Source organism: Pelodiscus sinensis, chromosome 13 (genome assembly GCF_052426305.1).
Source record: "Pelodiscus sinensis isolate ZL-2025 chromosome 13, ASM5242630v1, whole genome shotgun sequence".
Classification (NCBI taxonomy): Eukaryota; Metazoa; Chordata; order Testudines; family Trionychidae; genus Pelodiscus; species Pelodiscus sinensis.
Genome location: NC_143064.1, coordinates 17,190,327 through 17,215,820, shown reverse-complemented (window position 1 = coordinate 17,215,820; position 25,494 = coordinate 17,190,327). Strand labels below are relative to the sequence as shown.

The 25,494-nt window shown below is 46.2% G+C and overlaps 1 protein-coding gene and 1 long non-coding RNA gene across 7 annotated transcripts in view; one reads left to right on the top strand and one right to left on the bottom strand.

The window, feature by feature from the left end:
* The window catches only part of LOC142831247 (uncharacterized), a 49,308-nt gene extending 35,132 nt beyond the window's left edge, over window positions 1-14,176 (top strand). The window contains exons 1-3 of one of the 2 annotated variants that reach the window (XR_012906923.2): window positions 10,640-11,240; window positions 11,781-11,942; window positions 13,871-14,176. This is a non-coding gene — a long non-coding RNA (uncharacterized LOC142831247). Of the gene's footprint in view, window positions 1-10,639; window positions 11,943-13,870 lie in introns of those variants that run through there. The other variant, XR_012906922.2, reaches the window with a different exon arrangement.
* The window catches only part of XIAP (X-linked inhibitor of apoptosis), a 48,271-nt gene that overhangs the window by 14,966 nt on the left and 7,811 nt on the right, over window positions 1-25,494 (bottom strand). For 2 of the 5 annotated variants that reach the window (XM_089781834.1, XM_089781835.1), the window contains 4 exons: window positions 17,561-17,643; window positions 8,945-9,859; window positions 7,268-7,367; window positions 347-416 (listed from right to left, as the gene is read on the bottom strand). In XM_089781834.1, the coding sequence (XP_089637960.1) occupies window positions 347-416; window positions 7,268-7,367; window positions 8,945-9,827 (1,053 nt within the window). In that variant the 5' untranslated portion in view covers window positions 9,828-9,859; window positions 17,561-17,643. Of the gene's footprint in view, window positions 1-346; window positions 417-7,267; window positions 7,368-8,944; window positions 9,860-17,353; window positions 17,535-17,560; window positions 17,644-25,494 lie in introns of those variants that run through there. The other 3 variants (XM_075940978.2, XM_075940979.2, XM_006115393.5) reach the window with 2 other exon arrangements.

Below are 25,494 nucleotides of genomic sequence, written 5' to 3'. Positions count from 1 at the left end.
GGCAGAAGGGCAGGTGGCAGGGAGTGCAGCCCTGGCCGGGAGCAGAGCCTAAAGCCCGGTGGGGAGCCTTAACCTCCCCTGGTCCAGTAAACTCCATAGTTTGGGACCACTCAGGTCTCGAGGATGCCGGACCAGGTAAGTCCGACCTGTACCCTTATCGTATTGCTGAACGTCCATTTCCTATGAATGATCCAAGCAGTATAAAAATGATATAGTCACTAGATATATTCTGTGTTCACATAATTGTGTGAAATAACTAACTTATACATGTTATGTTTAATTAATATTTTAAAACTTATTTCTCTATGAAAGCCAAATAGTAGATGGTGGAAAAAAAAGAACTTACTGTGGAATCCCTCCGTAAATGTGTTAAGTTTACAAATTCTTGGCCCTTCTCTTGCAACAAATATTTGCATCTATAGTCACAAAAGATATTAATTACAAAAAGTACTGTACACATGGGAATATAAAGAAAGCTGAACACACAATTTTCAAGAAGATTTTGGTAATTTAGCATTTCAAAAGAATATTTCTGCTCTTGAAGTACTTTCTTTGAAAACGTAGCTGAAATCATAATGTCATTTAAACATTTTAAAAACATTCTGACAGTGAAAGGAAGGGAGCATCATCAACAATGCTTATTTCTCAGTGAGTCACAACAATTGGAAACACAAAACTTTACGTTCACTGGTTATGGCAGCCAACAATCACTGGTTTATAAAAGAAAAAAAAATGCTGCAAACAAGTAAAAAATCCAGCTTTTAAATATCAATTATTTTAATCTATTTTGTAATCAATGAACTATAGTCATGGATAAAGAGACATTTCCTTAACTATTACAGCCCTCTTCTCAATATTTTCTATGCCAGTCCAAGCATTTGGGAACAGCGCCTCTCTACCAGCTGACTGAAGACACTACACTACAAATTCTTCGTAATGGTTTGCTGCCTCTAAAGAACTGAGCTGGCTTTACAAAAGTAGTTCATACACGAATGTCAGACATGCTTGAGTTTCAAAATCTCAAAGTTAAGAAAAATTTATTCACCTTGTGTAGTAACAATGGTTCTTCAAAATGTGATCCCCTATAGATGCTCCACTCTAGAAGTGCTTGAATCCTGATGCTGGTCATTGGAGAACTTTGGTACCAGTGTCCGTAAGCCCAGTGCATATATGGTCTCTCACTGTCCATGGGCTAATCTCCCTCATTTCCTTCTCTACTGCAGAGACATTGAGTATGTCTACACTTGCACCCTCTTTTGAGAGAGGGATGCAAATGAAGACATTCGAAATTGCAAAGGAAGCGCAGGATTTAAATATCCCACACTTCATTTGCATAGTCGCGTTATGGCGCTACTTCGAAATAGCGCTATTTCAAAATAACAGATGCTGTTAAGATGCAATTATTTTGAGAGAAAGCCCTTCTCTCAAAATAACCATGTCTTAACAGCTTCTGTTGTTTCAAAATAGCACTATTTCCAAGTAGCGCCATAACGCGAATATGCAAATGAAGCACAGGATATTTAAATCACGGCTTCGTTTGCAATTTCAAATGTCTTCATTTGCATTTCTCTCTCGAAAGTGGGTGCAAGTGTAGACATACCCACTGACAAGAACTCCAAAGTAGAGGGGAAAAGGGCAGGTTGTGGAACATCAATCGGGACAAATCTCTCAAAAAACCATCATAATCGAACAAGGTGAGTAATCTCCTTCTTCCAGTAGTGCCTCATGGGTGCACCACTGTAGGTGATTCCTGAACACTATCACTACTGATGGGTTGGATTTTGGAGTAGGTCAGTTATAGATGATAGTACTGTGGAGACCAAGAGGTCACTAGAGGCAGAGTCCCAAATGACTGCATAATGTTCTACAAAGATGTGGAGAGACACCCATGTCAGCACTCTAGAGATTTCCAAAATAGGGACATTATGAAAGAGGGCAATGGATGAGAAGATCAACCTTCCAGAGATTGTCTGAATAGTATCTGGAGGGATCATATTATAAACTTAATACCATGGTCTAATGTAGAGATGTGCATTGTTACCCAATAAACATCACCCTTACTGTGTTACGATTACCAGTTACGGTTAACCAGCAGCCTGACTGGGCAGGGGCAGCCTGCCACCTGCTACGGGCAGGGAGGGGGACTTTTCCAGCCCAGCCAGCCTGCCATGCCACACTGTGCAACGGGGGAGGAGACTCCAGCCTGGCTAGGATGGAGTGGCTGCCCTGCCGCAGTTTAAGTATTTAACCAGTTAAACATAATGTTTAACAAGTTACCTGATTCAACAGGATTTAACAGCCCATGTGTAATGCAGCGAATGGAGAATGGCCCTAGAATCCTTCAAGGTGTAAAGAGAGGCATCAGTATTCTCTGTGAAGAACTTAGTCTTTTGAAAGGGAAGGTCTTTAATGGCTGAACGTATCTCCTTCAGGAAGCCCAACAGATGGAGCTATGACACAAGTCACATCATCATAGCCTTGGATACGGACCTGGCCGCTGTGTAGAGTGCAGACTGTAGTGCTGTTTGGCCACTGTCACTCTTTCTGTTGTATAAAGCCTCTGCCCGAGCTATTACTTGATTTACACATACATTTTCTGGAAATGCATTGAACTGTAAGCTCCCGTCAACACATGACTTAGAGAATGACAAAACCTGCTGCTGACTTCATTGCTATGAACACTATTTGAAGGGGGGCAGTTGTCTTCTAAGTCACTTTATTACGGACGATTTGCGGATGATTAACATGGAAATTGTTCTGAGTCAGTTGCTGTGCTTTGGAAGGTATCTTTATAACCATTGAGCTTTGAAGCGTTGTAATAGTAGCGTTGTAATAGTTTCTTTGTAACTTTCAGCTACCTTGCCTTTTACATTCTGCAACTTGTTATAAGAGATTGTTGCACTTTGCAACTTTGTAATCTTTGCACTCTCAGCCACTTGCTTGTAACTTGCTCTAAGCTGCATTCCACCCTGTGATAACAATGTGTGTGTGAATGTAGACTGGATCATGTTTGGGGTGAAGGAAACAGCAAGGCTAAACACGTAGAGTCAGGTGGTGTCTAATTAAAGCAATCAAGGAGACAACACTGCTCCAAGCAAACAAAGGACCCAGATCAAGGGAGGTCTGGGCATGCTCCTTGGTGACGGAGGAAGGACCTTGCATGAGACACAAGAGCTGCCCAGTTCCAAGAAAAGAACAGAGCACATGGAAGAAGCTCTCTTTTATGATCAGCTCACCAGCCGGGACCCATGATTGCAGGCAGAATATGCCTTGGCACGCTCTGCAACCTTTTGCCTGTGTAAGTGTGTGAGTGCCTGAGGGAATGAATAAATGTGTGTATGAATGAATGAATGAATGAATGAATGAGTGTGTGTGAGAGAGAGAGAGAGAGCGCGCTAGCTCCTTCCCCTAGAGTTTAACCCTTTAGTGGCATTCAATGACAGCTCAATTCCCTTTAGTTTAACCGTACAGTAGATTGTTAATTCCTCATTTAATAAATCCGTATGAGTGTAACCGTAAGGTGATCAACAGTGAAATTTGGGGTAACACTTTCCAGCTCCTTAAATTGGTTGCAGTGTGACTCTGGCAGCTACTCAGTAAAATTGTTCCATTTCAAATAGCTTATGAAGTCTTATTTTGCCATTCAGGCTTGCTAAACTGGTGATTCAAACCCAAGTGCAGTCGAGAGTATGCCTCCCTCCCCCACAAAAAAGTCTAAGCACTTCCAGTCCCTATCATAGAGAATGGACCTCATTTGTTGTTGATGGCCACAGGAATTAACAGTGTCCTCCACAATGGAGTTGGGTAAAGGGTGGGAGAAGAGGAATTTAGTCTCCCAGATAGTGTGGGTGGTCTGGGTTGTTGACCACCTTCCTAAATCTAGTTGTGCAAGGATTAACTCCAAAAAGTAACCTATGTTACTGATGAATGCACCATGTCTATATCATTATGAAGAAATTTCCATATAACAGCCATAGAAGAGAACATTAAGCTCATGCGTCGTCTGTCACAACAGCAAGAAAATGTTCCCCCACATTATAGCTGGCTCTGGACTAGCCACAAGAGCGTAATGTAGCTGTGATGATCTTTACCAAAAGACATTTCTTCTAGGGACCTGCATTTCCAAAAGCCTGAATACAGATGCAAATCATTTCTCTGTCAACATATCACTGGTTGCTAGAAGGTCAATCAGCTCTTCTGTTAATCTCTTTGTCAATTCTGGGTACCCTGGCCACGTTTGTCAATCCTACACACAAATGAAGACGACTCTGGCTTTTATAGCACTGTGAGGGGTATCAGTCCTACACTGGCCTATAAAGGATAAATGGAGCCATAGAGAGGCTGCAGAGGAAGCAGTCAATAGCAGAGAGCAAGGAGCAGCACATGAGGACCTGGCAGGTCCCTACAAGAAGAGCTGCAGGGCAGAGCAGGTTTAGTTCTCCTCGGAGGTCAAAGAGAGAGGACTGGTTGCCTTGCAGGTGCAAGAAACCAGCACCCTTGGACAAAAGTGCTTCTAACACAGGGTTTGGCAAATTAGGACTCTCAGGCTGCATCTAGCTCATTAGCTGTTTTAATCCAGCCCTTGAGCTCCCACTGGGGAGCAGGGTTGGGGGCTTGCTCTGCTCCATGAATTCTATGGCTCCACGTGACTTCTGGGAGCAGCAGCCAGGTCACCCCTGCTCTTCAGATCCTACACATAGGGGCAGCCAAATGGCTCCATGCATTCCCTTCTCCCCTCCTCCTCCCCCCCCGCCCGCCCCAGCACCACCCCAGTAGCTCCCAATGGCTGGGAACCATAGGCCAATGGGAGCTTCCAGGGTGGTGTATATGAATGGGGGAAGGAGGAAGCAATGCCTTGAGTTGCCTGGCTGTGCCTCCATATAGGCACCAGCCAGATGGGAGACGTACCACAATTTCTAGGATCTCCTTGAGGAGCTATGTGCAGCCCAGAGCCTGCACCCCGAGTCCTCCTAGTGCCTCAACCTCCTGCCAAGCTCTGATTCTCTCCCCTCCCCCCTCCTCCGAATTGTTCGGTCCCAGCCGAAAGCACCCTCCTGCACCCCAAAACCTTAACACCCAGCCTAACCCAGAATCCCCCAACCTCTCTCCAATCCCCTCTCTCACACCCAAACCTCCACTCCAATTCCTTGTCCCAGTTCACACAGGAGCCCTCCCGCCTCCCTAAGCCCTCAGTCCCAACAGGTATTGAACTCTTGAGGTCCCTTCCATTTCTGGGATTCTATGATGGGCTCATTCACTGAAAAACCAGAGTGGTCTTTCTCCAATTAAATCCAGGAGATTAGGGGCAAATGTGTTATAATTGCTTGAAGGAAGCAGTTGCATTTAGACGCATGTGTTCTCTCTCTCAGATATAGAAGGATTTACCCTTTCTGAAGGCTCCTCTCTTGATAAACTATGACCTGTGACAGAGTCAGGCTAGAGGACTACTGCAGATAGAGAGAAAAGCAGCAACAACCCTGAGCAATTAGAGGCAAAGGAGACAAGACTTCTGCAAATTGAGCAGAGCCACCTGATCTCACCTGAGGCTGCCACAGAACCTGTTAAAAGGACGCCCTCCTGGCAGGAAGTGGGGAGGAGAGTGAGAGAACAACAGAGCAGAGCAGACCGGACTGGACCAGACCGGGCCAAACCAAACCAGAGAAAGCAACACAGCATTGCCAGAGATAGCTAAGTGGTGGAGGGTGAGGTGCCTCAGACAAGGGTCATTAGGCCCTCCTTCGGCTGGCAGCCTGAGAGCCCAGCTGAAGAGCTGGACAGGACTTTTTTCGCAGCCCAGGCTGACCCTGGGGCAGTGGCTCAAAACCTTTGTGGCTGAGAGACTGGAGCAGGAATCCTGCCAAGAGCAAATAGTGCAGGATTGATGCTGTTTGAGGTAGGTCTGAGCGGGGTATCAGGACCCAGGAGTGGGGCCACCCTTCTATGGACCATTTCCCCAGCAATATGATCTGAGTTCTGTAAATCTATTCCTGGGAACAAAGACAGAAACTACAGCCAAGATAATTTAGGATAAGGATGCCTGAAGTTCTTTCCATTTGCAAAACGGTTCAATTTCATGGTGCTCTAGTCTGATGAGCCGTCCCCATTTGGAAGAAAAGGCTGAGACACTCAGATGTCTGGTAGGCTGACCATTACTGCAACCTTAGTGCCTTTCTGGATGCTACTGAGGCTGTTGTAGATCTTAAGTAGCATCACACAAGTGGCGGGATCAAAACTAGACAAGCTTACATCTGTATTGCTCTTATCTTTTTGTTTTTTTAAACTCACCCAGTCCTTTAATTCTCTGTGAAAAAAAGAATAAGAAACACACCGAAGAAGTCCACTTGTAGTATGAAATTCTGATGACATGAGCATATTTCCTAGAATTTGTGAATGACAAGCAATGTAAAGTCAGTTTCACGAACAAAAGCAGCTGTGTGGACCACCCTACATCAGCAAGAGACACTTCCCCCTTGACACAGCGACTGCTGCTTCCCAATGGCGGTTTAATTATGTTGGTGGAAGAGCTCTCTTCCTCCGGAATACAGCAGTTACACAAGAAACCTTACAGCAGCACAGCTGCATCAGTACAGCTGTGCCTCTATTAAAATTCAGAGCACCGACATAGCCTGAGACACCACATGCTCCTTCAGAAGTTAAAAAAAATTTCTTACAGCTGCTCTGTTTTGTGTACACCACTTTTTCCTTTGATCAGATCTCTCTCCTCAGTCAGAACGAGCAAGACACTCATAATGGAAATAAAAACAAGTAAACTCTGGAAGCCAGCAAATAGGAGATCCCATCAATGTCTCAATGAACAGTGGTCTATTTGCCAGCAGGAAGAACTATCCCAAACACAAACAGGGAAAACGAGAGACACACATACATTTTATAACACTTGTATTACATAACTAATGATTTTAAGTACCCAATTTAAGACATTTTAAGAGGGCTTTGTTTCCAGAAAGAAAAAATATCAAATGTGCTCTTTGAAAAAAATAGGTTCCTTTAAAGTGTCATCATGTTGGCCACCAAAAACTAGGGCCACCCAAAATTGCTATGCACTTTTGAAAATTTAGGCTTTTAAGAGTAACTGTGTTGCATAACAAGCAGCTTCAGTCTTCTCAAGACTTGTACATTATAGCTCACTCCCAATATAATATATCAGCTGCACATAATGCTTACGTGCATGAGCAAAGACTCTTTGCAGATGCAACATACTGTAAATGGAAGCATGCACAACAAGAAAACACAATACAAAGTACTTTACCCTGGAAACCATTTAGCATGTTGCTCCCAAGGGTCTTCATCCTGTTGCCACTCTTGCAGTCCTCCACCACAGTGAAAGCACACAACATTATCACCATTACCTAAGGGGGCAAATAAGTGTGATGTTACATACTTGTAAAATACAAGGTTGAATATGCAAATATTTGTTCTTACAACTGAGGGGAAAAAAAAGCTTCAGCAAGTCTTGTTACTGACAAAAGCACCAAAAATGTGTCAATTTAATAATGAGCATCTAAGAATAAAAAGGATTATTTTAAACTAGATGTCAGTGTAATCTGTGATAACAAATGTTAAGGAAAACAAAGTAGTTTCTTCGACTATTTTTCACTTTAATAAAAATATAGAAAATCAAGTTTCCACGTACGCACTGCTTTACTCAATTTTATTCGGCCATATGCCGGAGGTGGGCAAAAGGGCCTCCGCAGGCTGGATCTGACCTGCGGAGGCCCTGCTGCTCCCCTGCCCCCAGGCCAATTAGGGAAGCGCACAATGTCTCCTCCTACCCTGCTAGGAACGTACAGCGCTTCTAAGTGCCGCGTGCTCCTAGCAGGGCAGGAGGAGACTTCGCGTGCTCCCCCGCCCCCAAGCCCTGATTGGCCTGAAGGTGGGGGGAGCATATGAAGTTTCACCTGCCCTGTGAGGAGTGTGTGGCACTTAGAAGCACTACATGCTCCTGGCAGGGCAGAAGGAGACTTTGTGTGCTCTCCCTGCCCCGAGGCTTAGGGATATGGGAGCATGGGAATTCTCCTCCCATCACCAGAGGCATGGGTGCCTAGAGGGAATAGGAGGGGGGCAAACGGGCTCCCCCACGCCCAGACCAATCAATTATTGCCCACCCTGCCGTATACGGATATCAGAAATACTTCTATTTGCTTGCAATTCTATCACCATAAATTCTTGTTAAGTAGGCTATAAAAACCACTACCAAAGATTCTAAGGAAAAAGCATTTGACACAGTTTCTTCAATGTTCTTGATCAGTCTTCTCTGTGTATCAGTTCCCCTTAAACAAGAATGGAATTAACTAACAGAAACCTAATTCACAAGGATATTTATTTGCATTTTTGGTCGTTGGTTTCACCAGTCAAGACTAACCGACTCTGAACAGCAGTGTTGTCACAGACTAAGAGGATGTGAAAAGAAATAAAATTCTCTGAGCTCTAGGAGCACAGTGCACATTACAATCAAAGGCAAAATCAGAACCTGCCTACATATTAAATGTATTGCTATGAGAGGACATATGGATAGATTTCTTCCACTGCAATTAATCCATCTCAGCCAACAGGAAAGCCACAGCATTCCATTCTTTTTAATATGATAAATAATGACTGACGTAATTAAAAAGTTAAGAACCAAAATCTGAGCTGGCATATATCCTAAAATGGGCTTAAAAGACAAAAGGTCACTATTAAGATATTCCTGTTATTTAATATTTGGCTGCTACAAAGGAGAATATGATATAATAATAAACAGGAGAACGTATTGTATTAGCCTTCACTAATTTGAGTTAAATAAATGTAGACTTAAAAAGCATTAAAGACACAGGGTCCTTAACAATGTAAAGCCTTAAAAAAATATTTGTTTGTGATTTCTGTTCAAAATCACGTTATGCACAAATTCTGCTTCAACAGACAGATGTGAAAATCCCATCTAGCTTACCTGTACTATAGAAGCCAGCTTCAGCAAGTTGCTCTTTAGCAACTGGGTATCTCCAAGTAATGAATGTCTTGATCCGTGCTTCATATTCTGCCATAGATGGATTTCTTGGGTGATCTACATCATTTAAGACACTTCTGCCAGCCTCAGCAGAGTTAGATTCAGTTAGGACACTTTCAATATTTCCAAAATCACGCCCCAGTACAAAAAAGCACCTAGGAAAATGTCTCTTATGTTCTGACCAAGCTCGATCAAAAGGTTCCCAGTTTTTCAGTTTTCCACCACAACAAAAACACTCCACTTGATCATCAACACCTGTGTAATACAGTCCAGCAGTAGCTAACTCCTTCGGTGTTAATGGAGCATAACTTGGCCAGTTGTGAAAAGACCTTAACCTAGCTTCTTCACTGCTCATAGCAGGGTTCCTGGGGTACATGCTGTCCGACATGTCTACAACTTGCCCAGTTCTTAAAAGGTAATCTGTACTGAGATCAGACGATCTATCAAAAGAACACTGGACGGTTGAATTTCCAGAACAATTTTCAACTCTGCATTGACAGTTGTGGAGAATAGGATGCATACCTTTTTTTAAAAAATGAAATCGATTAATAAATTTACAGTTTGGGGAAATTGTCCTATGTTTTCCAACTGCTGAATCTCCATGCTCCCATCCTTCAATAGTTGCATGACAGCTGAAGCACTTCACTTTGTCTCCCTCTCCTGTATAAAAGAAGCCAGCTCGTGCTAGTGTTGATGATGAAATAGGACAACAGTTTGGAAAGTTGACAAAAGTCTTCAGTCTGGAATACTCGTCAGCCATTTCTTGGTCGTGGTCACAGTCTGGAGTAGCACAAGCTTCGGAATCATCTGGTCCGTTAGACGTCATTTCTTCTTCAAGAATGGGGCTCTCAAGATTTCCTAAACAAAATAAGCTTTTAAATTTCACAAACAAAAAAACGATCAATCCAACATACTCCTTATTCAACCACTATGCAAAATGTGGGAAATAGTGTGCTCAAAATATTCATTCTATTAATTAAGTAGTAAGGAAGATAAGTCTATTTTTCTTTCTCTGTTAATAACATTGTCAAGCACAGGAACATTCCAAAAGAAATTATATTAAGACAGACAAGAAGCACTGTTGTGTATGAAGTTTTCTACTAGCACATAAGTTACATATCTTTCTTAATTGTCATCTGGATAAATAGTAAAAAGTTTAGAAAGAACCCCACACTTCTTAGTTTCATAATATTTGCCTTATTAACAAGTCAAATTTAAAAAAAAAAAAACAGGAATTTAAGGATCCATGTTTAAAATCAGCCTAATATGTTACTCTTGTACAAGCAAATTTGCCTCTCTTTTTAATTAAAAAAGTACCCATCGCATCAGCTCCTGACTGCATACCATAAATAAATGTAAAATAAACTGGTAAATGTCAAAACAACAAGGGAAGGTTACTCACCTGTGTAGTAACTGGAGTTCTTGGAGACGGTTGTCCCCATGGGTGCTTCACCTTAGGTAGTTCAGCACCGCTGAGCCCAAGGATGGAGATTTTGACAGCAGTACCGCTTGCTGGGCACATGAGCAGGGAGCGGGTCAGTGTGTTCTGAGGAGGCTACTGTGCATGCGCAGCTGCTGTCCCTCCCACCCAGTTCCTTCTCTGACCCGGACATGTGGTATTCTAAAGCAGAGGGAAGGATAGTGGGTGGTGGAGCACCCACGGGGACAACCATCTCGAAGAACTCCAGTTACTACACAAGTGAGTACCCTTCCCTTCTTTGAGGAGTGTCCCCGTGGGTGCCCCACCTTAGGTGATTATGAAGCAGTGGTGGTGAGGTGAGAGCTTCGAATCAGGAGGTGAGAGCTTCGAATGCTGAGACTGTGAGGCCGAGAGTATTGTGATACCAAATGTCTCTGTCTCAGCGAATGTCTGCAATGCATAATGTCATGTGAAGGTATGTGCTGACGCCCAAGTTGCAGCCCTACAGATGTGATCTGTTGGGACACCCTGCAGAAAAGCTGTTGTGGCTGCCATAGCCTGCATCAAGTGGGTTTGTATATTTACTGGTAGCTTTCTGGGCTATGGCATGTCCTAGTTTGATGCAACAAGAAATCCATTTTGAAAGTCTTTGTTTTGATACAGGCAACCCCTGTGACCTCTCTGTCGATGAGACTAATGGCTGTGGTGTTTTCCTAAAGAGCTTCGTCCGCTGTAAGTAGAATGCTAGTGCTCTGTGGACGTCTAAGATATGGAGAGCTGCATCTTCACTGTCCTCGTGTGGTTTAGGGAAGAAAACAAGTAAGTAAATGGGCTCGTTGCAGTGGAACCCGGTAGGTACTTTAGGTAGGAATTTGGGATGAGTCCTAAGTGTGACTTTATCCTTGTGAAATATGGTGTATGGCGGATCTGTCATTAGTGTTGCTATTTCACCCACACGCCTTGCGGAGGTAACTGCCACCAGAAACGCTACTTTCATAGACAGATGTAGGAGTGAGCAAGTGGCAAGAGGCTCAAATGGTTAACCCATGAACACCTTCAGTACCTTCAATACCAAGTTTAGGTCCCATGCTGGGTTTGGATTCCTGTATGGGGGAAATAGGTTGTGTAAACCCTGCATAAATCACTTGACTGATGGGTGTGCAAAGACTGAGTGCCCTTGTATGGGTGCGTGTAAGGCGGAAAGGGATGCAAGGTGTACCTTAATGGTCCGTGTTGCGTAGTTCTAGCAAATATTGAAGGATGGGAAGATACGTCTGTGTGGGGTGGGTCATGGCCATGGGCTGTACATCCAGGCAGTGAAGCTCTTCTATTTTTGAGCGTATGCTTTTCTTGTTGCAGGTCACCTAGAATCTGTGAGGATGAGTTGTACTGGCTCTGGAGAGGCATCCATGCCCGGAGGTGTAACTTGTGAATGCCTGGATGGGGAATTTGAACGCTTTGTTGCATCAGTGTGCTGACTGGTGGAAATTGGTGTGGTGGCTGTACACTCATCTGTAACAGGTACAGGTACCACATGTGCCTGGGCCAGTTGAGTGTTATAAGTATCACTCTGGCCCTGTCCTGTCTGATCTTGAGGATCACGCTCTGTATCAATGGGAAAGACGGGAACACATATGACAAGTGTTCATTCCATTCTATACTGAAGGCATCCCACAGAGAGCCAGGGCCTATGCCCGCTCTGGAGCTGTACTGTGGACATTGGGCATTGTTGTGTGTTGCAAATAGGTCCACCCTTAGGAAACCCCACTTCCTGAAGAGGTGAGTGAGCACTGATTGATTTAATCTCCCACTCGTGGTTTTGGGGAACTTGCCTGTTTAGCCTGTCTGCCAATGTATTGTCTTTGCCTGGTAGATAGGCTGCAACCAGGCGTATGTTCTGTGGGATACACCATTCCCAGAGACATAATGCCTCCTGGCACAGTTGGCCTGAGCATGCTCCTCCCTGTATGTTGATGTAATACATCGTCAAGATGTTGTCCATGAATATCTGCACGGTTTTGTCCCAAGTGAGAGGAAAAAAAGTGCGAACACGCGTTCCTTACTGCCCTTAGCTCCAGTAAGTTTATGAGGCACCTGGTCTCATCCTGTGTCCATTGGCCATGCACGAACTCGTAGTGTAGGTGCGCTCCCCAACCTAGGAGGGAGGCATCTGTAGTGATCGTTATTGACACACGCTGTCGTGCATCGTCCACCATGTGAGGGAGGCTTTTATTTTGTTGGGCATAGTAAAGTTCTTGCTCAAGGGATGGAGGTGAGGCTGGTAGACTGTGTAGCCATGTCTGCAATAGACTCATTCGTAGTCGAGCATGTTGCACTATGACTGTGGCAGCTGCCATGTGTCCCAATATTTGAGGGCAAGATCATGCTGTCATACATGGGCATGACTATGCTGTCTCGATCAAGTGCTTGAGTGAAAGCCATCTGTGCTGGGGTAAGTATGCTCTGGTTTTTGTGCAGTCTATATACGCCCCTATGAACTCTAGGGTCTGGGTAAGGGGGGGAAGATGCACTTTGCCACATTTAACATCAGCCCTAACTTGTCAAAGAGGGCTCTGGTTGTGTTGACTGCTTGCGGTGTGCCCGTTAGGAGGCAATTGTCTAGATAAGGGACTATTGTAATACGGTTTTTGCATAAGTGAGCCACCACTACTGCGAGAACTTCTGAAAAAAGCCTTGGGGCCATTGACAGTCCAAACAGCAGTACCCTGTATTGGAAGTGTCTGTGCTTTATTGTGAAATGAAGAAATCTTCAGTGTGATGGATGAATGGAAATATGGAAATAAGCATCTTGGAGGTCAAGGGTAGACAGCCATGCTCCTTTTTCCAGGGCAGGTATAATCATAACCCGTGTTACCATCCTGAAACGTTGCTATTGGACAAATTGGTTGAGTTTACGGAGATCCAAGATGGGTCTCCATCTCCCTGACTTCCTGGTGGTAAGGAAATAATGGGAGTAGAAGCCCTTGCCCCGTGTTGTTTGGGAACCTCTTCTATAGCCCCTGTGGCTATGAGGCATTCTGCCTCTTGTAAGAGTAGGTTCTCGTGAGAGGGGTCCCTGGAATGGGTGGGGAGGTGGAGGGGGGATAGATATGAAGAGAATGCAGTAACCAGTTTTTATAATTTCTAACACCCCTTTGTCGGTGGTGATGGCTGACCAGGATGGATAGAAGTCAGCTAGTCTGTTGCCGAATACTGGAGATGGCTCTGTATGGTGCCTTGGAAATTTGAGTGATGTCAGGCCTTTGTCCAAGATTTAAAATTTGTTTTCTAGATGTCGTGGGTTGTTGGGTGGAGGAGAACTGCTCAGATGTCTTTCTGCGCCTATTTTGATATCTGCCTGTATTAATCGCAGTGTCGTTGCTGTGGAATGAACGGTGTCAGTCTGCATCATTGTTGGAATGACCTGATCTGTTTCCTCCTTTTCACAGTACCTGGATCCCTAGCATTCTGAGCATGGCCCTGGAGTCCTTGAGAGTGTGTAGGGATGTATTCATGACATTCGCGAATAATTTTGTGCCCTTGAAAGGGAGACCATGGTGCTTTGGACCTTTCTGGGGAAAGCTGACAGCTGCAGCCAGGAAGCCCTCCTCATCACCATAGCTGAAGCTAAGGATCTGGCTGCTGTGTCCACCAAATCTAGCATGGCTTGTAAAGCTGTGCACGCTATTAGTGTACCCTCTTTGATGTTTGCTGTGAATTGTTCTGCTTTGATGTCTGGAACAGATTCAATAAAGGATGACATTTGGTCAAAAATAGACAGATGGTGTATGTGTGTGTATATACATATAAATAAAAAAATCTAGCTAGCAATGCTGTACAGTTCGCTATTCTGATCTGGAGGCTTGCGGATGAGTACGCCTTTTTTCCTATAGCATCCAGCCTCTTCCAGTCCCTGTCACTGGAGGCTGTGCAGGTATTCTGTTGCCTGCCCTTCTGAGTAACCGCTTCTACCACCAGAGAATTCAGTGTGTGGTGGGAGAACAGGAATTCTGCCCCCTTACATAGTACTTTTTGTCAGCTCTCTTGTGGGTTGGAGAGATTGTGGCTGGGGTGCTCCACACAATCTTGGCTGGATCCATCAGTGCCTCTTTCACTGGTATGGCTAATTTAGAGTGAAGATGATTGTAAAATATTTATGAATTTATATTGGGTCTGAGGGGCATCTGAGAGCGGGATCTCCAAGGCCCTTCATCTCTCTCGAAGAGTTCCTGCAATGATCTGTTATCTCATCGTCAGGTGCAGCGGTCATCTTCTGCGTGAGTGGAGAGGAGGGTGGACTGTTTTCTTCCCCGTACTATGTCCCTCCTGCTCGTCTGAGTCCGAGTTGTAATGTGCTCCGGATTTCATGGTTAGTGTCATCGACCATGGTGTCACAGGTTGGTATGGTGGCTGCATAAGTTGCTGCTGCCTGTATAAAGCCCAAGGATCCCAGGATGGCCAGCTGGGCATAATCTGTGGTGGGAGCCACTATGGTGGATGTCCTTCAGGATGTTTTGCTGACGAGACTTGTGCCAGGAGCGTGTTGTCACTTGAGGCATGTTATATACCTCCTGCTCCTCATTGCTAAAGGCACTTGTAGTTAGGCTGGATGAAGTAGCTGAAAGGGTGCCCTGTAGGCTGTGTGGGGTACCATTGGTACTGAATAGAGGCGTCCCCAGTTCCGACTGCATTGCTAGCTCCGCTGCCATTGTAAACTGTGGTAGCGGGACTGGGGGGAGGAAATAGAGGAGGTTGGGAAGTGTGAGGCATTTGCAGCAGGGTTATTAGCATTGTCATCTGGCTCCTGTGAGCAGTCGGTGCCGCTTGCTTGCGCGGTGTCTGTGATACCAGCTAAGGTAACATGCTGCTGGTCAGCAGAGTGTGTGAGCGCCGTTGATTTCGCACCACAGACAACGTGGACAGTGCCGATACGGAGACTTTATCCACTGCCTCTGTCGGTGCCATGTTTGCCACTGGGGGGTGTGTTTGGGAGCGTGGCACTTTTCCTTGCTGGTCCCTTTTGGTCTGTGCTTGTCCACAGCCTTTTTTGTAGGTGACTGGGATGGTGCAGGAATCGGGACTGATCACTTCCTGACTGGCAAGTCAGTCCCTGAGGTGGAGTAAACCCGTTTATTGGAGCTACTCTTCCCCTCGTCCTTTGGGCTCGACCTGGAGGAAGCTGCTTTCTCCGACCCTGTCCCAGGTGATCTATGTCTGGGAGGGGTGGATTGTGCCTGGTCACCAAGTGAGCCATTTTTCTGCACATCTTTAATTGGAGCTCTCTCGTTCTCCTGGAGCAGCTGATCAGTTTACTGACAACTGCCTACACTGTCAGAATGTGATGCTGCCCAAGACAGCAGAGGCACTGGTCGTGGCCATCAGACACAGATAGTGGTAATTTACAAGATGTGCACCGGTAAACTCGGACGAGCCCGGGGTTTCCTGGAGGGTTGTTCTGGTGCGAGGCTGTGCTCCAGGAAGCATATTGAAACTGCTTCACTTTTTTTTTTAAACTTATCAGTAAAACTAAAAACTGTTACCAGTAACTGATTCCTAATTAATTGCTAAGATAAAACTATTTACAGGTAGAGAAGAGATGAATGAGGTGAAAGGGAGAACTGCTGATCTGGGATAATAGCCTAGCCTCCTCAGAACACACACACACTGGCTCCCTGTGTGCATGGCTGGCCGGGGTACTGCTGTCAAAATCTCCAACCTTGGGCTCAGTGGTGCTGAAGCATCTAAGGTGGAGCACACATAGGGGCACTCCTTGAAGAAGAATATTTTCTAACACCTTATATATAATTGTTGTGATATAACACTAGCCATTAAACATATGAAAAAATGTACTAAGTTGCCATAATAAAAGTACAGTAAACTTCCAATAATCCGGCACCTTTAGGACCCAGGAAGTGCCGGATTATCAGATATGCCGGACTATCGGAAGGGGGGCTATATGAGGTCCCCCCCACCCCACCCCAGACCCTTCATAGCCCCCCCTTCTGATAGGACGCCTGGGTAAGAGCAGCTGGGGTGCCGCCGGGTTGGTCCGGTAGCGCTGCCCCTCGGTGCTGTGAGACCAACCCGGCAGCACCCCAGCTGCTCTTGGGGACGCCTGGGACAGAGCAGCTGGGGTGCTGCCAGATTGGTCCCTCAGTGCCGAGGGGCGGCGCTACGGGACCAACCCGGAAGCACCCCAGCTGCTCTGCCCCAGGCGTCCCCAAGTCAGCCGCTGATGAAACTGACCAGCGGCTGATTCCAGGAAGCAACAGTTTCCAGAGCAGCTCTGCTCCCGGCTTCCTGGAGTCAGCCACTGATCAGTTTCAGCAGTGGCTTAATCGGGGATGCCTGGGGCAGAGCAGCTGGGGCGCTGTGGGACCAACCCAGCAGCACTCCAGCTGCTCTTCCCCAGGTGTCCCCAAGAGCAGCTGGGGTGCTGCCGGGTTGGTCCCGCAGCACCGAGGGGCAGCGCTACGGGACCAACCTGGCGGCACCCCAGCTGCTCTGCCCCCGGCTTCCCTGATTAAGCTGCTAGTCAGTTTCAGCAGCGGCTGAATCGGGAAGCCGGGAGCAGAGCAGCTCCAACTGTCCAGCAGCCGGAGCACTTCCGGGTTCCTGATGGTGCCGGACAGTCAGGAGTGCCAGAGCTTTGGATGCCGGACCAATGGAGTTTTACTGTAGCACATTTTGAGGATAAAAAAAAATACAGCTGAAGTTATAAAAGGCCACAGAAATGCCTAGATATAGTCTGGAGGCTTACTCCTCTTTTGGCCACATCCTAACATTACAGGGGCCACCAAATTATCAGATGCTATAGGTAGAGAACTTGGTTGTTGTTGTTGCAGCAAGGATTCTCAACGCTTACTCATGTGGGTTCTCAGCACCACCCAAGATTGCATGCAAAGTTAAGGCCGAATTCTGTGAACTCTCACCAGAGAAGTCACTAGTGACATCATCTCAGACCATCAGTTAAATACAGGAGGCCCCCAACTTGCGACAAGATTGGTTCTGGAGGAAGAGTCGCAAGTCGGGGCGTCGTAACTTGAACCCTCATTTACGATAGGCGCCATCTGCGGTCGTAAACGTGGGCCAAGGACATAAGTCGTGGGGGAGGGAGTTCCAGCCTCTTCCACACTTACAAAAATGGTTGTAAGTGCGGGGGGTTGGTACTCAGGTGGTCGCAAGTCAGGGGCCTCTTGTAAGTATTTGCAGGATCTGGCTCCTGTTACAAAGAGAAACACTTTAAGTGAATGAATAAATACTAAATTATTAGTGTGTTTTAATAAAAGTGAATGAAGTACTTAAACTCTCAAAGTGAATAGCTTTGATATGAACTGAACAGAAAAATAAAATATAGAACTCTTCTTCCTAGGATACAAATTTATCAGCTGGCATTGCTCTGTTGTGTGCAATGTGTTTTATATCAGTAAGATACATAACGCAAAACAAAAGGATGGCAACTGATATTAGATATAGTCAATACTTACGTGTGCAAACTTTTTTTAAAAAAAGTTCTTGATACTGTCAGCAGTAAGTGACATGAAAGATTTTGGTTCAATGGTACATAAAACCCCACTATCTTTTATGTCTGTTGCATGCATTGAAGCAGCAGCTTTCACTCAGGAGACTTAGATGAAAAAATGTTTAAAACTAACTCAAAAGACATCTAACAAAAGTATGCCCTTAGCTATCAGTTTTGTTGTTCCCCCCTTCTGTTTTATTATTCATTACATTTTCATAGGTCAAAACAGATTTTATCATTTCACTGGTGAAATGACTACTGTATTCAAAGGATGAATAAGAATCGCTCAAGGAAGAAAATATATTTGTACCCAGAGACTACCATTTGCATTGCCAACACACACAGTTGGGTGCCCCATAAGCATGTTAAAAAAGAAAAGTTTATTTAAAAGAGCAGTTCTGTGTTTACAAGGTGTAATCACTGGAACAAGATAATTTGAGTACATCAGTCTGACTCAAAACCAAGGGTAGGCAATAAATGTTGATGAGGGGGCCATTCCAAGAATTGTTAAATGATTAAGGGTTGCACGTTTTCATCATATTAATCGGGGGGGGGGGGCGTCTGGGACGGTGGTTGCGTGCATAAGGGAGCCTGGGGTAAGGGATTGGAGTGTAGGATCCGGGAGGGAGTTTGGGTGAAGGAGGGGTTGTGACTTGGGGCAGGAGACGGGGAGTCAGAAGCAGGTACAGGGTCTGGCAGGGAGTATGGACGCAGGAAAGGATTCTGATCTGGAGGGAGGGTGCAGGAGGATATGCAAGGTCTGGGAGGAGGTTGTGACTTGGGGCAGAAGTGCTGGAGGGGGTGCAAAGATCTGGGTTGTGATAGAGAGTAGGGAACTGGTGTACAAGAAGGGGGCAGAGACTTGGAGGGCAGGGAGGAGCTGGGGTGCCAGAGACAGGTTCTGTCTGGGAGGTGTTTGGGCAACTCTCAGCCAGAAGCCCAGCAGGTTCCTCAGCAAAGGTCTCTGCCTCCAATGCCCCTGTACTGACTGTGGAGCCCATGTGCTGCTTTGAGTACTGAGAGCCCAGAGCAGGAGGGGTACTTTGCATACTGCAATCAGGCAGCTCCCATTGGCCAGAAACCAGCCAATGGGTTCTGTGAGACTGTGCTGAAGGTGAGTGAAGTGCACAAGCTTCCCCCACAAAGCTTGCATTATTTAGAGAGCTGCTGTGAGCAGCATTAAGGGACTGGGGAGGCAGGGAGCCTGGCTGAGGTACCTGTAGGCAAGATCCAGTGGCTTGGCAGGCCGGATCCGGCTCGCAGGCCATATTTTGCCCACTCTGCTCTAAACCCTAGATTTAATCACTGCTAATTTTATACATAGTTTAAATGTATCAATTAATCTTTAAGGTTAATAATATAGGCATTCTATACCTTACAAAGCTGCTATCTGGTGTTCAAAGAACTACAGCAGCTGATTTAACAGATCTGACCTATACACTATTTAGATGTTTCAAAGGCAAGCATCTTCAATAATTATGCAGAACACCTGTGGAGTCCATTACTTGTGAGGTATTTAGAGAGAATACCCCCTTTTTAAAAATAATCCAGTGTGTCAAAATAGTCAGAGCTGGCGGGGACAGCCGGCACGTGCGCAGGAGGGACAAGGCGCATGTGCAGGAGGGGAAAGTTTAAATTCCCATTAAAGACCTACAAGAAGACTGTCTTAAAAAAAAATGTTGTAAATGCAGGGGGGTCGTATGTAGGGCAGTTGTAAGTCGGTGGTCACCTGTACATAAACAGCAGCCAAGCTGAGTTCATAATGCACAAAATAGCTATATTTATTTTTAATTTTGCCAGATTGTTTTCATCTAATGCATCACATATTTAGTAACATTCATAGTAATTTAATTTTTAATCAGCCTGTACCTATATGCTATCTAAAGCAGTTTTCACAATTTCTGATAAAATATCTTCTTTTGTGTGCACTGCACAAACTACTTTAGCATGAAGCATTTCTAAGAGCACAGTCATGATTAATCCTGTTTTATCTATCTTTAAGTATCAAAAGATACCACCCCTTTTTAGACTAATGTAACAATTTGCAGAATCAACTTGACTACATTTCATTCATACCAAGGTGACAGAAGTCAAGAACCCAAGATCATGCCAGCAAATGTTAAAGTACAAATAAGAAGAAAAGAAAATTATTTAAACTGCAGGACTATAAAACTCTGGTTATTCATATGAAAAAAGATTTCAACTGGCTTTAAAAGTAGCAACAGATATGATTTAATGAAACAAAATGCTCCGTTACGACTACCTCTTTGCTTCGAGACACGCAAATTCAACAACTGAAACCCACTTTTTGTTCCAAGTAACTTTCTTTGGGATTAAGGATGGAAATAATCATATGTCTAGTACAGAAGGGCATAAGGAAGGAGTTACTTTTGTTTTTTTTCCTCTTCCATGTGACAAGGACCAGGTAGAAAAAAAGAAATTACTTATGTCAGATGGATAATTGTATATCCTCATTCTTCTGACACAAGGGAGTATTAAACGTAGTGCTCAACAGATTAACTACAAGAGCAATGTTGGTGCTTAATATGCACTTGATCTTGAAATGTGAGTGTATGTAGTGAGTCAACAAACAGAACATTCTGTCCCTGCAGATTGTGCACATGTCACTCATGTCACTTAGCTGAAGTTCATGCTGCACCTGCAAAACTGCAGCTAGAAGATACAGGACTCTGTTTCCTGACTAAAATGGTACTTAAAAGGCTTAATAAAATGGCAAAGTAAGGGATTTTCAAAACACAAAACAACGTTGTAAAAGTCCTCCCCGCCCCAAAGGACAGTGGTCATTTGAAAACCTGTATTTTATGCGGAGAGTTTGTTTCCTTTGTGTTATTTTATGAACAGGACAGCAACTCAGTTGATGTATCTGAACAAAGAGTAGGTGCTGAATGAGCAACGAGACTTATCTGTAATGTATTTCCCCAGGGAAACTGAGCTCTGCTCAACTTTATTTATTTTTCTGGATGGATTTATTGGGATACAAGGAAATCAACTGACTTGCTCAAGGTCAAAGACTGCTTAGAAGAAACATCCTGCTGGCTTCTATGCTTGGTTCTAGTCACAAGCATTTTTATTCTTTCACCCTCAACTCTGAAGTCAGGTGCTTGATGGTACAATAGGACCATCAAAAAGATGCCTAGTAGGGATGTCAGATATTGTTTAGTTGAATAATCGTGTAACCACACAAAATCTTACGAGTTACATGATTATTCAATAGTCCCCAGGGATGGGGACGGCAGCCAGTGCACTCCTGGCTGCCACCCTGTGCTGCTGCCCCTGTATCTTTAAAAAACAGCTCCCCATGCAGACTAGCTCCCGCCTGCCACCCTGCTCTGCTACCCGGATACAGAGGCAGCAGTACAGGGCAGCAGCAGCCTCTGTCCATGGGGAGCCTGAGCTTCCCACAGACAGACGCTGCGCCACCATCCCATGCAGCAACCTTTATCCACAGCGAGCCCAGGACCACTGCAGACAGAGACTGCGCTGTCATCCTGTCTGCCCCCAACATAGGTCAGCTATGAAGGAGAGTGAAACATGACAAGAATCTACAACCGTATCAATGAAAGAAAGAGAGGTCTGAGAGCCAATGAGAAGTCCTCTGTACTGATGGACTGAAAGCTATGAAAAGATAAGATGTGTGTGTATGCGAAGGGAGCATGGGGGCTGATGGGCTAAAAGAAACAAAGTGATCACTGAAGAGTTGGAAACTCAGCAAGAGACAACAGGGAAAGACCAGACAGTGTTTAGTGAAGCTTCAAGTTAATGGCACTTTTGGTGAGTGGAAGAACTGAACCAGAACTGCAGATCAAATGAAGAGATAGAAGCAAAGAAAGGTGCAGCTAAGGAGTAAAAGGGTAAAACTTCAACACTGAAGTTGAAGCCACAAAGGATAAGAAACTGAAATGAGGGGAAAAGACGGAGATGGAGGAGATGTATGGACAGTAGATAACAGTAATATTGAGAGGGACAAGAGAGAAGAGTCAGATACAGTGTACTTCAAAAAAGGAAAAGGATTGAAAAGGGGGAGTAAGAAGAGTTTCTAGGGCTATGTCTATACTATATCTCTCTTTTGAAAGAGGGATGTAAATTAGACAGATCGAAATTGAAAAAAAAAAAAAAAAGATTTACAGGATCTTTCAAAAAAGGGGTGGTTGTTTCTTTCCAAAAGAACCATGTCCAGATGGCAGTTTCACTTTCTAAGCGCCCGTTTTCGAAAGAGCGCGCGGCTGCCATTATTCAAACAAAGCACAGGAAATTCAAATCCCGGTTTCAGATCGAAATCGCAAATGTCTAATTTACATCCCTCTTTCGAAAGAGGGATGTAGTTTAGACATGCTCTAAATGGCAGAAACAGGACAGAAATCTAGCAGGTCCACCACAGCTACATAGAGAGCAAGGAATATGAGAAAAGCAAAGTAGAAGAAGACTGCTGCAGAAGCAGTGTCAGATGAAGAGATCCAGTTCTCTGTGATTGACAGAAGGATCAAGATATGAAAAGGTTATACAGGGCTGGGATCTTTCTAAGAGATGAAGTGCAAAGCTTTCCAAAAACAGCAAGGGTGGGGGAAGGCGAGGAATGGAAGCACGCATGCATGGATGTTTGTCTTGATTTAAATTAGGAATACAAAATTCCAGTTAATCAGCTAACTGGTTAAATGCTATGTTTAACCCGTTAATCGATTAAATGGCCATGGGCGGAAGGGCTGCTCCAGCCTGACCAAGACCACCACGAATGGGGACTGCAGCAGCTGGGCTAGAGTGGCTCCTGGTAGTGGTGCGCCCTGCAGGGTGGGACCAGCCCCCTGTTCACTGCGAATGGAAGGCTGCTTGATCCCACTGGTTAACTGATTAATCATCATATGCCTAATTTAAATTAAGGATCTTAGATATTGGGTAATTGAAAAGTCATGTAACCCCATGAAATCTTAGTGGTTACACAACTATTCCGTAGGCCCCTAGGCGGGGTTGGCTCCACTCCCGGGGAAACTCTGCCACTCTGTGCTGCCACCTCTGTATCAGGGGCAGCAACATGTGGTGGCAGGGGCAGCAGGTCCACAAGGGGAGCCAGTTTAAAAAACAGCTTCCCAGCTGCCTGCTGGGCCACACTGCTCAGGGTGGCAGCAGCCCCTTTCCACTGGAGCACCCCTGTCTGTGGGGAGCTCAGATCCCCTGCAGACAGGGGCTATTGCCACAAAGCAGCCTCTTTCTACGGCAGGGGTCTCCAACCTTTTTAAACACAAGATCACTTTTTGAATTTAAGTGCAGTCCAAGATCTACCTCAAATATAAATACAGGCAGTCCCCGGGTTACGTACAAGATAGGGACTGTAGGTTTGTTCTTAAGTTGAATTTTTATGTAAGACGGAACTGGTGTCCAGATTCAGCCGCTGTTGAAACTGACCAGCGGCTGACTACAGGAAGCCCGAGGCAAAGCTGCTCTGCCCCGGGCTTCCTGAAATCAGCCGCTGATCAGTTTCAACAGCGGCTGAATCTGGACGCCTGAGACAGAGCAGCTGGGGCGCTGCCGGGTAGGTCCCCACAGCGCCGCACCTCGGCGCTGCGGGGACCAACCCGGCAGCACCCCAGCTGCTCTACCCAGGTGTCCCCAACTCAGCTGCTGCTGAAACTGATCAGCGGCTGACTACAGGAAGCCCGAGGCAAAGCTGCTCTGCCCCGGGCTTCCTGAAATCAGCCGCTGATCAGTTTCAACAGCGGCTGAGTCTGGACACCTGGGACAGAGCAGCTGGGGCGCTGCTGGGTTGGTCCCGCAGCGCCGCTCCTTGGCGCTACTGGACCAACCCCGCACCACCCCAGCTGCTCTACCCCAGGCGTCGGCAAGAAAACCCTGGTCTGCTGGGGGAGGGCGCACTAGCTGCGCCCCCCCTTCCCCCAGCAGACCAGGGAGACACTAAGCAGCTTTTCTCGCCGCAGAGGATGCGGGTGGCGGCACCGCAGCGCGTCTGGGCGGTCCGCCGCCCGAGTCCTCCGCGGCGAGAAAAGCCCCGTTCGTATCTAGGGATCCGACGTAAGTCGAATCCACGTAAGTCGGGGACTGCCTGTACCCTTGTCCTGCCTCCCTCCCACCCCTTCTCCGAGGCCCCCCCCGCTCACTCCATCCTCCCTCTCTTACCCAGCCTTACTCATTTTCATCAGGCTGGGACAAAAGGTTGGGATGCAGGCTCTGGTCTTGGATTAAGAGATCTGGAGTGTGAGAGGGGCTCTGAGCTGCTCTTGGGGCAGGAAGTTGGGATGTAGGAGGGGTTCTTGGGGCAGGCTCTGGGACAGTGTTTGGATGCAGGGGTGCTTGGGGCTTGGTGTGCAGGAGGGGGGTTCATGACTGGGGTAAGAGCTCAGGCTGTGGGCTCCAGCTGGGCCCTGCCTCCTGGGTGGTGGTGCAGTGGGGCTAAGGCAGGCTCACCCCTGCCCTGGCCCTGCACCACTCTCTAAAGCAGCCAGCAAACTCCATCCCAAGTCATGTTGTGCCCCCTCTGTGCTCGGCAGAGAAAAGATACAGAGTAGGAGGGGGCACCTTGACATCAGCACCCTCCTCTCCTTCTCCCGCCCTGCACAGAAAGCAGCAGGCTCCCCAGAGGAAGGAGCAGATTCAACAGAAAGGGCAGGAGAGGAGCAGCAGTGGGGGGAGGAACAGCTGAAGTGCTGGCACTTGATCGATCTTGGAGCCTCTGGCAGGGGATCCTGACTGGTTTGGCCAAGATGCTATCAGCAGATTCTGATCTACTGGTTGGTAACCACTGCTCTACGGCAAGCCTGGGCCCACCACAGAGACAGGCTGCTTCTCAGCAGCCTCCCGTCTGCCCCCCACCCCTCTGATAAAGGCAGCAGTGCGGGGGGAGAGTAGGTGACATTGAGGACCAGTGCTGGGGGGAACCAACTTTTAAGCTGGCTCTCCCAGCACCAGCTCCTCCCCCACCCCCAACTGCCTCTGTAGGACGCAGCGGGAGGGGGAAGGGGGGGGGGACGCAGGCGCGTCTATGGAGCCGGCACATGTAAAGAGCAGGCCTGAAGATCGGCTCCTCGTGCGTACTAGTTCTCACCTGCTCCCTCACCCTCCGCGCTGCTGCCTTTGTATTAGAGGCAGCAGCGTGGGGGTGAGAACACATCTTTTAAGCTGGTTCCCCATGGGCATTGGCTCCCCCTGTTTCCCCCATACCTCTGATACAAAGGTAGCAAGGGGGGAAAAATGCATTTAATCCTCAACAGGATTAAACAATAAACCCAGACTTATTGGTAAATTGTGTAGTCATCTACACATGGACATCCCTAATAAGTAGTTTACCAAACAACTCCGACAAATCATAAATACAGTTATTCAGTAGAGATGTTAAATATCAATTCATTGAATAGTCAAATAACCTCATGAATTCAAATCTGTTAGTCGACTATTCTATAGCCCCGAGGGTGGGGCTGGCAGCCAGCGTGCTCCGGCCCCACTCCTGAGGAGCACCCTGCCACTCTGCACTGCTGCCTCTGTATCAGAGGCAGCAGTGCAGCGTGCCAGGCAGGAGCTGGTCTG